Source organism: Gorilla gorilla, chromosome 2, assembly GCF_029281585.2.
Source record: "Gorilla gorilla gorilla isolate KB3781 chromosome 2, NHGRI_mGorGor1-v2.1_pri, whole genome shotgun sequence".
Classification (NCBI taxonomy): Eukaryota; Metazoa; Chordata; class Mammalia; order Primates; family Hominidae; genus Gorilla; species Gorilla gorilla.
Genome location: NC_086017.1, coordinates 82,950,861 through 82,965,206, shown reverse-complemented (window position 1 = coordinate 82,965,206; position 14,346 = coordinate 82,950,861). Strand labels below are relative to the sequence as shown.

Below are 14,346 nucleotides of genomic sequence, written 5' to 3'. Positions count from 1 at the left end.
CCAGGGCCATACTCATAAGAAATCCCTTAATAAACATCTGTGGATGAACAAATGAGCAGATCGCTGCCTGGATTGATTGATGGCTCTTTCTGAGATGTTTGACTCCAGAACGCTGGTTTTGTTGTCTCAGAAACCTCGATGCATAAATCCCTGTGGCTGCTGCTGTTGCAAGAACGTATGCAAAGTTGGTCATCGCCGTCGATCCAATCGAGGTTATGTGCGTTGCTGGCGTAGCACACATACTGAAATTAATCACCACTGGAAATGTCTTTAGGAGGACTATACTGACTCCACAGTGAGACAAAAAGTTAGCATGTCCTCCAAAAGTTAAGGAAACAGAGCAGCAAGGAGTAACTTTGACATTAGGAGAGCATGTATTTGTCATTGTGGGGATGGCTGAAATTCCACATTTTCTTGGAGCTTAAGAGAGGAAAATACTCACAAAATTCCTCGGAAGAAATGAAAATGTCAAGCCAGGAGAGGCTGTTGTGACCGGTCCATGCATTGTGCAGGCACGTGTCCTGTTTCAGTGGGTGGCTTATTTCCTTACTTTACATAAAATAATGGTGTATGTTACCATCTTAGATGACTGGGAATATAGCATGTGGTTTGCCTGCCAGATAAGGTTCCATTCTCACCTCCAACCACATCCCTAGGTGCAAGGATGTCTATTTCACATTACCTAATAATTCGACAAAGAACACTTAAAAGTTTAATGACTTTTTTCTTTCCAGAGGGCGCTGATTTTAAATGTCTCCATCTCAAACTGCTTGAACCGAGCCAGTAATAGTCACAAGTCAAAATACTATGAGATCACTTAGAAGGGGACTGGTTAAATTAATTATGGTTCATCTATATACTGAAAGACTATGAAGCTGCTAAGGTGACTAGAGCACTTTCTAGGTACTGATTTGGAATATCACAAAACTCCAGTAAATGGGGAAGGAGAAAAAAGACCAGGTGCATCTATCTCAATGGGTTCAGTGTGCACTCACTATGAAAAGGGGAGTGGGGTAGGCTGGGCACGTTGGCTTACACCTGTAATCCCAGCACTTTGGGAGGCCAAGGCGAGTGGATCACCTGAGATCAGGAGTTCGAGACCAGCCTGACCAACATGGTGAAAACTGTCTCTACTAAAAAGACAAAAATTAGCCGGGTGTGGTGGTGGGCGCCTGTAGTCACAGGTACTCGGGAGGCTGAGGCAGGAGAATCGCTTGGACCCGGGAGGCGGAGGTTGCAGTGAGCCGAGATCATGCACTCCAGCCTGGGCAACAAGAACGAAACTCCATCTCAAAAAAAAAAAAAAAAAAAAAAACCCAAGAAAGAAAAGAGGAGTAGGGGAGAGGGAGTGATGGCCACCTTGTGCTTGCCAGAGTATGCAGTTATCTCTAGAAAGATACAGCACATTTCTTTTCTTCTTTTTCTTTTTCTTTTTTTTTTTTTATGGTGAGACGGAGTCTTGCTGTCGTCACCCAGGCTGAAGGATACAGGACATTTCTGCAAAATGCTTTTTTTTTTCTTTTGAGACAGGGTCTCACTCTGTCACCCAGACTGAAGTACAGTGGCGTGATCTCAGCTCACTGCAACCTCCACCTCCTGGGTTCAAGTGATTCTTTGTGCCTCAGCCTCCTGAGCAGCTGGGATTACAGGCGCACACCACCATTCCTAGCTCATGTTTTTGTATTTTTAGTAGAGACAAGGTTTCACCATGTTGGCCAGGCTGGTCTTGAACTCCTGACCTCAAATGATCCACCCACTTTGGCCTCTCAAAGTGCTGTGATTACAGGCATTAGCCACCACTTCCGGCCTGCAAAATGCTGTTTTTTGAACTCATTTGTAGGTAGGGCTTACTATCTACCAGTTAGTAATTGAAAATGCGTAAGTATGTTTTTTTCTAGTAGTTAACGGTTAATCCTTTTCTAACGGTAATCCTCTTAACAGCCCTGTGAGGTAAGGGCCTCATCCCCCTTATTCCACAGATGCACAGAGATCACACAGCCAGAAAATGGCGGAGGTGGGATGAAAACCCAGGGAATCTGGCTCCTAGTCCTGGAGCATTCTGCCCCACTGTTAAGACTGGCCTGGGGCATGGGGGAGAGGGGTGTAACCAAGGGATCTGGAAGCAAGGGTAGGTGGATGGAAATAGCATATACTATTTTGTTCTATTTGAATTTTTGTCAGGTGTAAACATTACCTATTTTTAAAATAATTTTTAAATTTTATTTTTAAAATAGATAATGCATTCAAAATGTCTAGCTGGAAAAACATGGGTGATCCATTTAGAAGGATCAGGTGAAAACAGATGGTGAAATACATGGAATGTGAAACCAAGAGCTTGGGTTTGTTGTGAATGATGAGGAAGCTTTTTGATGTTCTGAATGTGGGCAACTGGAAGTGGCTCTGAGAATCTTCAGCCACCAGGAATGGCTTCCTCTCTGCGGTTCACCTCCTCAGGGTCACCCTCCCCCTAATTCTACAAGCCCTCCAAGACTAGCCAGCACCTAAGCATAATGGATAACAACCACCGGGCTTTGGAGGCAGAGCCACTGATTCTCATTCTGACCCTCCACTTTTAAAGGGTCCCTGGGCAAGTTGCCTTTCTTCACCTTAAATATCTCATCCATAAAATGGGCATAAGATTAAGCACCTCACAGGGTTGATAGTATGGTTAAATTAGGTAATATATGATATGTGCTAAGGATAATGTCATGCATAAAGTAAGTGTTCAATTAGTGCTTGCTATTATTATCCTAGCATTGACCAGGATTGAAATCTCAACTTTGATTCCAAAAAAACTGTTGTCTTCCCCAGGGACAACCAGTATCTTCCCCTCTTCCCTTCATGTTTCTCCTTTCTCCCTGAAAAGAAACATCAGGTGCTGGACCAGACGTAGTTTATACCCATAGTCACTTAATGTTTCCAACAATCCTACCAGGTAGATACAACTATACCCATTTTCCAGATGAGAAAACTAGGCTCAAAGAAATATTGTAACTTACACAAAATGCCTCAGCTGGGAATGGTGAAGTTGTGACTTAACCCATATCGTGCAACTCCCATGCCACTCTCCTCTGCCCATTACACCATGCTACCTGATGGTCCTGCTCACCTAAGGCCAAACAGAACCTGACTCAACTGAGAAGCCTTCCCAGACTGCCACAGCTGCACCAATATGGTTCTCCTGTGCACCTATGCAAGTCACACACCAATTTGTTAAAATCTTGCATTGCTTATTTTCTTCAGGGTGACTGAATTCTTCAAATATGAAATTGGACTAAATCTACTCTTTTTAGCCCCCCAAATACACAACTCATGAAAGTTGCTACCTAACAACAGACATGCTTTTCTCCATCTGTATGTTGTGTGTACCTCTTCTTAACTCCCTTTGTTGGGATAAGTGAAATCTGATAGTCATCATTTCATGAAATTCCAAATGAATACTCAAAACACCTGGAATTCTTTCTGTGCTGTTGTTTTTTAGAGGGAACTTATGAAATATACTGGAAAATATTCCCTACCTCCTATATCTGGATACAGTTCTAATATTCAAAACAACACCATCATTATAATGATCCCAAGACACTGCAAATTCTATTGCAGTTTGAATCACCCAATATTGAGATATATTTAGTTTATGCTAAATCCCTGACTTTAAAATAACTGACATATTTGGCGAGCTGCTGGATCTTAACACACTTCCACCTTCAGAGTCTTTACTTGCACTGCCAAAGCTGTGGGAGAGGCATTTTTGACAAACCCACAGTGGAAACTGACCCACATATTTCAATAGAAATGTTACAATTGCTACATTTAACCACAGTAATACACTCAACATTAAGGCCTAAACAGCTTCTTGTATAATAGCCTCAAAGTTAGCCACATTTTAAATACTTTACATGAGAAACTGTATTCTGAATTCCAATCAAGTAACGATGTTTTCAGGTTGAAAGTGGGAAACTGCATGCATTCTTAAATACACATGGGAATTGTTAGTCACCAACTAAGCTTACCCTTCCACTCAGTAGCATTGCATGAAATGCAAAGAAAAACAGTTATCATCCAAAATGAAGACAGAATACTGAACCCATATTTATCTTTCAAATTCTCAGCGATTATAGGCAGCATCAAAAGTCTCACAAGCCTACTCAACTGCAAAAATTTCTTGCTGCAAGTATTACTAATATCAAGTCCCATTATACCATGCCTAAAGCAGGACTTGGGTAATTTAATGATACGTCCTCCTGTAGCAGCACCTATCCCCTGTAAGAGGTGGGTGTGCTATTGTGCTTTCTATAGGTGGGGGTAGCTGGTCTCATTCATGGAAATTTCCTTTGTTAAGATGCTCACTTTCTGGTGATACCGTCCAACTGCCCACTGATTTCCTGGCAAGGGCATTCAACAGAATGTACTGCTCCCAATCCCACAAACCTAGTAGCAAAGTTGCAGGGGTGACCTTAGCACACTTGAAGTGGGCAAAGTAGACACAGAATCGGTAAAACATAGGAATCTAAAGTGGGCTGTGGACCTACCACTTGCTTTCAATTTTGTTATCACTTGTCAAGCATGGGGCTAGCCTGTGAGGTTACAAAGATGAGTAAAACAGTAGAGTTGGCAGACTAGTATACAGGGAATTGCTGGCATTTTGGAATATTCATTACTTTTAGTTATGGGAAGAAAAACTCTGAAAATGTACAAATAAAACCTAAAGATGACAAACTCTACTGCTAAAGTTTAAACTCAAAACGTTCTGAAGAATAAAAGGGAATTGCATACTCTTCATTTTAAATAGGGAAGAGTTCACGCAGTTTATTCCTAGCCAGTGGAAAAATCAGTCTTCCCATCATTAGCCCTGAACTGTGTACTAGTTATACTACTTAGTAAACAAAATTAAGTGGGGGTAAGAGATCAAATATGAGAAGCTGAAAACTAAGACACTCTTAAGGTTAGAAACACACTGACTAGTACTCTCCTTAGTTCAGAGCCACAGATCTTACCCTCTACTGTAGCTACTGTGCGATAATATGCCTAGAGGGCCAGTCATGGTGGCTCATGTCTGTAATCCCAGCACTGTGGGAGGCTGAGGCGGGCAGATCACCTGAGGTCAGGAGTTCAAGACCACCCTGGCCAACATTGTCAAACCCCGTCTCTACAAAAAATATATATATACAAAAATGAGACGGGCATGGTGGTGCATGCCTGTAGTCCTAGCTACTCAGGAGGCTGAGGCAGAAGAATTGTTTGAACCCGGGAGGCAGAGGTTCCAGTGAGCTGAGACCGAGATCATACCACTGCACTCCAGCCTGGGCAACGGAGGAAGATTCCGTCCCAAAAACAAAAAACAAAAAACAAAAAAAAGCATAGGAAAGGAGACCCAGAGTTGAAAACAGAACCCTCCTCTCCACTTCAGGTAATTCTACACTTCTTGCCATGTAGTTGCCTGAAGGTGGGATTTCAAAAATGATTTTTTTATTTTTAAAGACGGAGTCTCGATCTGTCACCCAGGCTGGAGTGCAGTGGTGTGATCTCGGCTCACTGCAACCTCTGCCTCCCAGATTCAAGCAATTCTCCTGCCTCAGCCTTCTGAGTAGCCGGGATTACAGGTGCCCACCACCACACCCAGCTAATTTTTGTATTTTTAGTAGAGACGGGGTTTCATCATGTTGGCCAGGCTGGTCTCGAACTTCTGGCCTCAAGAGATCTACCTGCCTTGGCCTAAAGTGCTGGGATTACAGGCGTGAGCCACTGGGCCCAGCCTTTAAAATGATTAACACAAATATTGTAAATATATACATGCAAGCTAGTGCCAAATTATACCAGTGGAGACTTATTTAAATCTGGATTTTGTTGACAATCAGCATGACTTGCCTGGCAAAGAACCACAACTGTCAAGTCAGATGCACCTTCTGCTGGAACACCTTGTCACCACGTAAGAAACAGGGCTGTAACAAAGTCATGCATTGAGTTTCCTCAGTTAAGGATGTGAGGTGGGTGGTGGCGCAGGGTGGGGGGGGGGGGGTTGGGGGAGAAAGGTGGGGGAGTCGGAGTGGCAGCAGGGCAAATAAACCATTATGGCACATAAAATAATTACACACATAAAAATATTCTAATTTATATTTTATTGCATTATGAAAATAATACATTTGCCAAAGTAATCTAGGCTCCAAGTTGAAATAAAAGAAAATCCTGAAGAGTGTACTGATTTTTAAAATGTGAAATAGTAAGATGTATTCTAACCAATACATACTAGCACTCTTATTAGGCCAAAACCCAGTAAACCTAATTTTTATAATTCCATATGAAATTACAAGGTGTTTTGCATTCATTCATTTTATGATTAGCACAAATCTTGAGAACTGACCCTCATTTTATCAAAACCAATGTTAAATTCCTGTTCAGAAGACAATTTGAAACACTACCAAAAATTTTTAATTCCTTTGGTTTTGTAAGTTGCATTTTCATCCTTACCATGTTACATTTTTTTCCATAATCAAACATTGTAGCAGCTTTAGATTCTGCCCAAGTACCTTTAAGTAAACTAGTATATTACATTTACATTATTTGAAAAGTTGATTTTACAAATGCAAAAATGCATAAATACATGCCTATCTACACCGGCAAAACAAAATACTCTGAATCTCAATGCTTTAACAAGCCACACCTTCTGGCCGAGGATTTCTGGGATGCCTTTCCAAGCCACAGGGCCTGGCTGGCAATTCCACTACTCCAAAACACACGTCTGAAAGGTGTAGTTACAATAAACCCTAAGCAGGTTAAATTTATCTAATAATCAACATTTAAAATATGACATTTTCACTACTTCTGCTACATTTTTCAGAACTGAAAATATATTTTTCAAAAATGTACAAGGATATTTTCACTTTTTAAAAGGGAAAAGTGCTAGAAACATAATACATATATATATATATATATATATATATCTCACTTTCCTCATCACCATCTTCAAATTTTTTTTACATGTTGGGTTATAGTCTAGAGAACAGGTAAGCAATCTGCTCAAGGTCAGAAACAAAACATCTTTAATCACTGAGGTCTCCATTCTTCATTTAGATCTTTTAACAGGACTTTGCTTGATATATGTTAAGAAATATGCCTAAAATCACTTCTGTTCAGAAGTGAATCAGTTACTATTAGAATTGATTCATAAATGAATCAGTTACTATTAGAACTGACATTTTCATTAAGCAAAGTCTGTGTTAAGTGCACCTATGAATACCTGCGGAAATTTACTTCCAAATGGCCATCAATATCTAAAACCAGCTGAACAAGGTTTCCCAATTTAACTACAGAAGTATTCCACCTACCCTAAAGATATTCCATGAGCATTCTACAATTATCTGTATAAACAGCAACAAGTTTGATCTATGATCAACATATGAATATCTAATAAATATTAAAACTATTAAACTATAGATTAAAATGCAGATCTCTCATAGAGTTAAGTGATGTCATTTTGGTACATTCACCATTATTGTACTTTATTTAATAAAGAAATACATTTGCCCTCGCAAATATAGCAATTGCAAGTTTACAAATAAAACCACAGACCTGAAAGTCATAATGCTAAATCTTCAACTTATAACCAACAAAAGTAAATCAATTTGTTTACAAATGGTCCATGGCACTACAATTAAAATAAAAAATATCAAAGGTCACAGGATCTTAGGTAGGTTTACTGACAATTTCATAAATATTCAAAAGAAAATCTCAAAATTTGTAAACTTAAATTTGCTTCATTTTAACATTTTTGAAAAAATTTTAAACAATTTACAATGGTTAATTTTTCTCCCCTCATGGGTATAGTAAATCAATATTCAGATTTTATTTCAACTATTAGACATAGTCATAAATATATCATCTAGCTGTTGTGAACTTGACAGTCAAGTCAGTCAGTAGTATATTATCCTACAAACATAAATGGATCCAAATCGTTTTGGTATTTATAGCCATGATGATTTAAGTAGTCAAAATGCAAAACTTGTGGTTGCCCCCCAAATCACCCAAAAGCATATTATACAGTGTCAGAAACTGTTTGCATCAGTTTTAGAAGCTCATCTGTGTAGTTCAGGTATCTGAAACTAAAAAAGGGGGGATTCTTTCATATTTTGATAAAAATGTACTCGAATATTTCATAACATTAATATTTATTGCTTTATATGAATACTGTATTGAAAGCCCAAGCATTCAGTTTACACACAGAAATTATACAATTATATACCGCTTCACAAAGGCAGTGAACACATTACATTCTACAAAATCTACTTTACAGAAATTTAAAAACTTTAAATATCAAAAGGTACAGCTGAAGAAACAGGTATAAATTTGGCAGCCAGTAATTTTGACAGGGAAGTTGCAGCTTGCATGACTTTAAATATGTAAATTTGAAAATACTGAATTTCGAGTAATCATTGTGCTTTGTGTTGATCTGAAAAATATAACACTGGCTGTCGAAGAAGCATGTTCAAAAATATTTAATTCACTTCAAAATGTCATACAAATTACGGTGGTTTCTATGCACCCCTAAAGCTTCAGTCATTTAGCTCAGGTACATACTAAAGTAATATATTAATTCTTCCAGTACAGTGGTGTTTCATACCATTGACATTTGCATACCCTAGAATAATTTAGAAAGACATGTGTAATATTCACAATGTTCAGAAAAGCAAGCAAAAGGTCAAGGAACCTGCTTGGTTCTTCTGAGATGGTCTCATATCAGCTTCATAAACATTCATTCTACAAAATAGTAAGCTAACATTTGAACACAATTTCCAAGATAAAGCATATTTTCTCATAAATAATGAAGTCTTTTTCTCAGGCACCTCAGAAGTATACAAAAGAATTTGAGTTTGAACAGATCTCTTGGAATGTGTTTAACCTGGTATTTCAACAGACTTAAGATTTCCAGGGTTTCACAAGGGCCAGATTTTATTTCAATTACTCAGAAGAGAAAGAAAATGTCTTCTGAAAGAGGTGAACTCAATCATTACCAATAGAAAAAGTATCCACTGTATTCAACTCTTATAGAAACAGAAAAATATAACATTTCCCCCCTTAGAATAATATATATATATATATGTATGTATATATGACTTAAAGTTCCATTGTACATAGCCAAACAATAAAATCTGGAAACCAGCATGAAACCCTATAATTCACATGGTAAAATGTTGAAACTATGACCAAAATATGAAAACTGCTAGAGCTATCAGAAAGAGACAAGACAAAAAGCTTCTTGCATATGTATAAACTAAATGTGATAATCTCGAAAAACTTTTCAAAATTATAATTACCTTCCAGTTTAAAAACTTCAATCCTAAATTAAAAAAAAAAAAAAATCTATACACAAACCACTGATTTGCCCAGACCAAAAAAAGAAAGAAAGAAAAGTCAGCGGTAAGGTAAGCAGGACCCAGAGGAGCTGATATTCACAGTTCTTACATGTACAACTCTTTCAGGAATTATCCAAAAAGTACTTTATTTTACAACCTGCTTCTCTTGTAAAACTAAAGGTCCATTTTATTACATAAAAGTTTTATACAGTGTTAAAACCAGAACTGTATGTAAAATACTGCATCTAAATGTTTCTAAATAGTTAGTCTTGTTCCATTGGTTCATCGGTGACTTCTGTGGCTTCGTCATCATTTTCCATGGATGATTCTGAAAGAATCTCTCCAGTTTTACTGGAATTGGATCCTACTAATTCTTCTGTTTCACGGCAGTCAGAAGAACTACTACTTACAGGGCCTTCGTTTTCACTACCTTCAGAATGTAGCAAATCTTTCTCAGCTTGAGACACATCAGATTCCTCCATTTGATTATTTTCCTCAGAAGTCTCTTCATTCACAGTTAAGGCATCATCAGATTCTTTTTCTTGATTTTTTCTTTCTGGGATCATTTCTCTTGATGTCATAAAAGACTCTAAAAATAAGCAAATGTTGTTGTAGTTAAATTTTATTTTCAAAATACCTCCACAGTTAAGTTTCATGAATTCTGATATTCTATAGTTCAAATCACATCCCCTGAAATTCAGCAGCAACTACATACAGGTGGGAGAAAAGCCCAACATCAGCATTATAAGGAGTTCCATTACGTAAAATTCTTTCACGAAAAAAATGAAGTACAAGAATTTGAGGATCTCCTTACTCCACCCTTTTACAGATGGTCTCTAAATACCTTCTTCTTCCTCTTCATCCTCTTCTTCATCCTCTTCTGTACAGTGCTGCCGGGTACAATGGCTATCTTTGTCTTTATCCTGAGATGAAGATGATGCTTCTGTTTCTCCTACCATAACTGAAGAAATTTCGCTGGAAGTCGTTTGACTGGCTGTTTCTCTGACTTCACCTTCTTTGTCAAACCTGAGTCTTTTTACCTCATGCCCCTCAGCTTCCACAGCTTCTTCATCTGGATGTTTATTTTTCAAAGGGCTCACTGAGGAAACTTCTGATTCAGATGTCGAAGAGTCACTGTAAATGTTTTTTTAAAGTGTCATTAATAAGATTATTTTCCCCATCTTCTACATCCCCATTTTTAAGGTTAAATAATGTTTTAAATTGTATTTCAGTGTCAAAGTTAAATTATAACACCTGAACAAAGAAAAACACAAGAGAATAATTTCAAGGTAAACTAAACTGTTTGATGAATAATTCCCAGTAGGACTCAGAAAAGCTATATGACCTTTCTGTGCAATTCTCCAGTAAGTTAAATATTCTCCTACAATAAACCCGCAAGTCTTCCATACGGACGTACTCTCTTAAGTCCTCTCCCTCATTTAGTCTTCCTTCCCTTAATGTGATACAGAAAATTTGAAGATATAAACAAAAGGTGTACTTTTATGAACTACAATGAGAAACGACTCACAAAATCAACTTATTTATAAAGATCGTTTCTTTTCAAGTAACTTTCAGAAACAACAAATGAAATGGATCATCATATCTACGTTACTTTTAGACCCTACATAAACAGTCTCCACAAATTAGCAGTTTTAAGTCTTGTCTATGTCCACCTTCAACATTTGCTACAGCTGCAAAGAGAAGCCAGTGCTCCTATAAACCGCATGAAAACCTTGTTCTGTCCCTCAGAACTTATAAATAGTAAGTGATAAGTACTGATTAAATGTTAACTTTAACTTTTAATAAAAACACTGTTTTTACATATAAAACATACAAACCTGTGATTTTTCTCCTCATTTTGCTGCAAATTTGCCTCTTTGCTGTCTGTGCTCTCAGGCAACCCATTTGTTGTCATGGGGGCTGACAAAGAAACCTTTGGTCGATTAAGTGGCCTGGGTGTCCCAGGCCCATTTATATTAGACCTATAATAAGATAAATGAACATCATTTCCTATTTTTATAAAAAGTCATCCCTCTTAAGGTATGTTGATGTGAATACATCACAGAAGTATTTGCTGCAACTTTGTTTTCAGGCCCATGCCTTACCAAATTAACTAATTCTATGTAGTTCATCCTATAGTGTCCATAAAATGCCCAATTTTAAAAAAGTACACTAAGCCTGCTACTCAAAATCAGGACAATGCAAACTCTGTAGGTATTAAAAATCTAGAATCTCACCTCTCAGTATAGCTTGGTGAATTTCCAGGAAACATAACACCATTCATTCGATTTAAACTATTGGAATTGTTTTTCCTATAAGAAAAGAAAATACACTTGTGGATGACTTAATTTTTTTTCAGATGGAGTCTGGCTCTGTCACCCAAGGTGGAATAGAGTGCAGTGGTGCAATCTCGGCTCACTGCAACCTCCACTTCCCAGGTTCAAGCAATTCTTATGCCTCAGCCTCCCAAGTAGCTGGGATGACAGACGTGTGATGCCATGCGCAGCTATTTTTTGTATTTTTAGTAGAGACGGGGTTTTGCCATGTTGGCCAGGCTAGCCTCAAACTCATGACCTCAAGTGATTGGCCCACCTCGGCCTCCCAAAGTGCTGGGATTACAGGCGTTAAGCCACCGCACCTGGACTTTTTTTTTTTTTTTTTTTTTTAATAATGAGAATTAGTTCATGTTAGGAGTGCGTGGATCTATGATTCCACCCAACACTCCCCCCTCAAGATCTTACGGGGTAGATGCCATTTGAAGCAAAGGGAGTGTGATGGTTGATCCTGGTATAACATCAGGAGCTTTAAATCCCAAAAATGTGGGGTTGCTCATCTTGGCCCAGTAGTTTGCCGCTGTTGCTAAGTTTGGGAACATTCGTGGTGATAGCTCCCCAATAATGGGGTGGCAAAGTACACCCCCAAACTCAAAATATTTCCCCAATGCCTTTTTAACCATTGTTTTTTTTCTCCTCAAAGACTGGGATCTCAGACACAATGGCCCGCAGAGCAATGGAGCCATCCATGCACCGATCTAGAAACATTCTCACAGCATTAATAGGTTGTCATCTGTGCTTTCTTGGCAACTAACTTGACTTGCGTAGCTTGTGTAGAGGGGATTCAAAGTCTCCAAATAGAAATGTGAACATTAATTCTCCAACCCACGGTCTTGAGCTGATCCAACCTATGGCTGATTCTGCACTGTAGCTGATTAGCAGATCAGCACTCTCACCATGTGAAAGTCTTCCAATAGATGCCATCATTGCCTTGAATCGTCTCTGAACTTGGAGACTGCTGGTGCAAATCTTATCACTTGATCCAGCGGCAACGCCTATCAAAAGGTCACAGCAGTGGCGGAGAACTGATGACTTCTCAAGGGCAATAAAGTTAGGCGTATCTTTGAATCCCCTAGCATAAGGAGTACCCATTTCCTCGTTCTCATTCCCAACCACAGTATTAGACCTCTTGCTCACACCAACACTCAGTAATGCCTGGTGTAACCCAACAAATATGAAACACAAGAATACTAAACTTGGGGTCACAGGGTGGAAATGAGATTTATGTGCTGGGTCTAGCACAGACTTGGCTGCTTTTTTAATGTCCTTAATATCCCCAATGCTGGGTTGGGGTTCCAGTGCATCCAGTGGATACTGTCTGTTTTTCCCAGATAGCTCAAATCTTCCTTGAAGGTCAGGGAGCCCACTCCTGTCCATTGCGTCATCTGCTGGGCTGCTGGGCTGTGAGTCCTTTCTTAGATGAGACATTGTGGGAAATTGGTTCCGACTTAATTCTTTAATTTTGTTAAGAATCATAGGTCTAAAAGATCTTTCGTAAGATCTGTCACAGACCCAAACAAAAAGACAGTGAGAATTAACATAAGCATACAATTTAAGAAAAGAATCCATTATTAGTCGCTATGACTTGACTCCGCACTTCTTTACCATTTTTCCAAAATACCTCACGTTCATGAGCAAAACAAAACATATTTTGCTTCATAAAAGAAATTTTTATCATGTATACATTTTAACAGTTTTTCTGTCAAGAAGTATAGTATGGGATTATTTTAGTATCTTATTTAGCAACATAACTATATTCTTGGGAACATTCTAAAAACAAATTGACTGGGCTAGGTGTGGTGGTTCACACCTGTAATCTCAGCACTTTGGAAGGCCAAGGCAGGAGGATCACTAGAGTTTAAGGCTGCAGTGAGCTATGATCACTCATCACCGCACTCCAGACTGGGTAACAGAGTAGTCTATGAAAGCAGAGCCAGATTAACCTTAAACCAATGGTTCTCAGCAGGGGACAACCTCCCCTCCCTGCCTTTCACATCTCCAAGAGACATTTGGCAATGTCTAAAGATATTTGGAGAAGGGAACACTACTGGCATAAGTGGGTAGAGGTCAAGGACACTGCTAAACCTCTTATAATCCCCAGGACACCCACTCACAACAGAATTATCTGGTACAAAATGTCCATAGTTCCAAGGTTGAGAAACTGTATCTAAATTTAATTCTTACTTTGCTATATCTAAATCTTGACAACTGGAAATATTTTCCATCATAAAGAGAAACGCCATCAAGTAGTTATTCCAAACATGGGAATTATGCTCTAGAGACACCCTGGAAAGGCATCTAGAATGGCATCTCAGGGCAATGAGTGCCACCACAGTATGTAAATCCAACAATATTAAAATTACAGTAAATCACCAATCTCTTTAATCCAAATCTCTTTACTGGAAAAAACATATAGATAATGTTATTAGTAATATTCTACTTTGGGGACTGAATGGTAGGTTCACAAGTATGTTATCACACTTAATTACATATTAAATAAATTCAGTCTATTTTAAGAATAATATATTAGAAGCAATAAAATGATTAAATATAGTAAATAATATACTAGAAATGGAAAAAATATACTTACTCTGAAGAAGGATAAACACAGCTAACAACCATCACATTCTGCAATAACAAAAATCAGTGATTTAGTATGAAGAAAA

General features: G+C 38.4%; 2 protein-coding genes across 6 annotated transcripts in view; both read right to left on the bottom strand.

Moving 5' to 3' along the window:
• Window positions 1-8,145: 8,145 nt before the first annotated feature.
• Window positions 8,146-14,346, bottom strand: part of PPP4R2 (protein phosphatase 4 regulatory subunit 2) — a 65,021-nt gene continuing 58,820 nt past the window's right edge. For 4 of the 5 annotated variants that reach the window (XM_004035902.5, XM_055382995.2, XM_055382993.2 and 1 more), the window contains 5 exons: window positions 14,271-14,308; window positions 11,585-11,659; window positions 11,186-11,329; window positions 10,192-10,481; window positions 8,146-9,936 (listed from right to left, as the gene is read on the bottom strand). In XM_004035902.5, the coding sequence (XP_004035950.1) occupies window positions 9,611-9,936; window positions 10,192-10,481; window positions 11,186-11,329; window positions 11,585-11,659; window positions 14,271-14,308 (873 nt within the window). In that variant the 3' untranslated portion in view covers window positions 8,146-9,610. The remainder of the gene's footprint in view (window positions 9,937-10,191; window positions 10,482-11,185; window positions 11,330-11,584; window positions 11,660-14,270; window positions 14,309-14,346) is intronic. The other variant, XM_063703918.1, reaches the window with a different exon arrangement.
• EBLN2 (endogenous Bornavirus like nucleoprotein 2) lies at window positions 11,666-14,264 on the bottom strand. Its single transcript, XM_004035903.5, has one exon. It carries the CDS (start codon window positions 13,247-13,249, stop codon window positions 12,431-12,433), a length of 819 nt encoding a protein of 272 aa, XP_004035951.2. The 5' UTR covers window positions 13,250-14,264; the 3' UTR covers window positions 11,666-12,430.

Excerpts from the sequence above, each read along its gene's own strand:
- EBLN2 (XM_004035903.5), bottom strand. The coding sequence starts at position 13,249 with ATGGATTCTTTTCTTAAATTGTATGCTTATGTTAATTCTCACTGTCTT.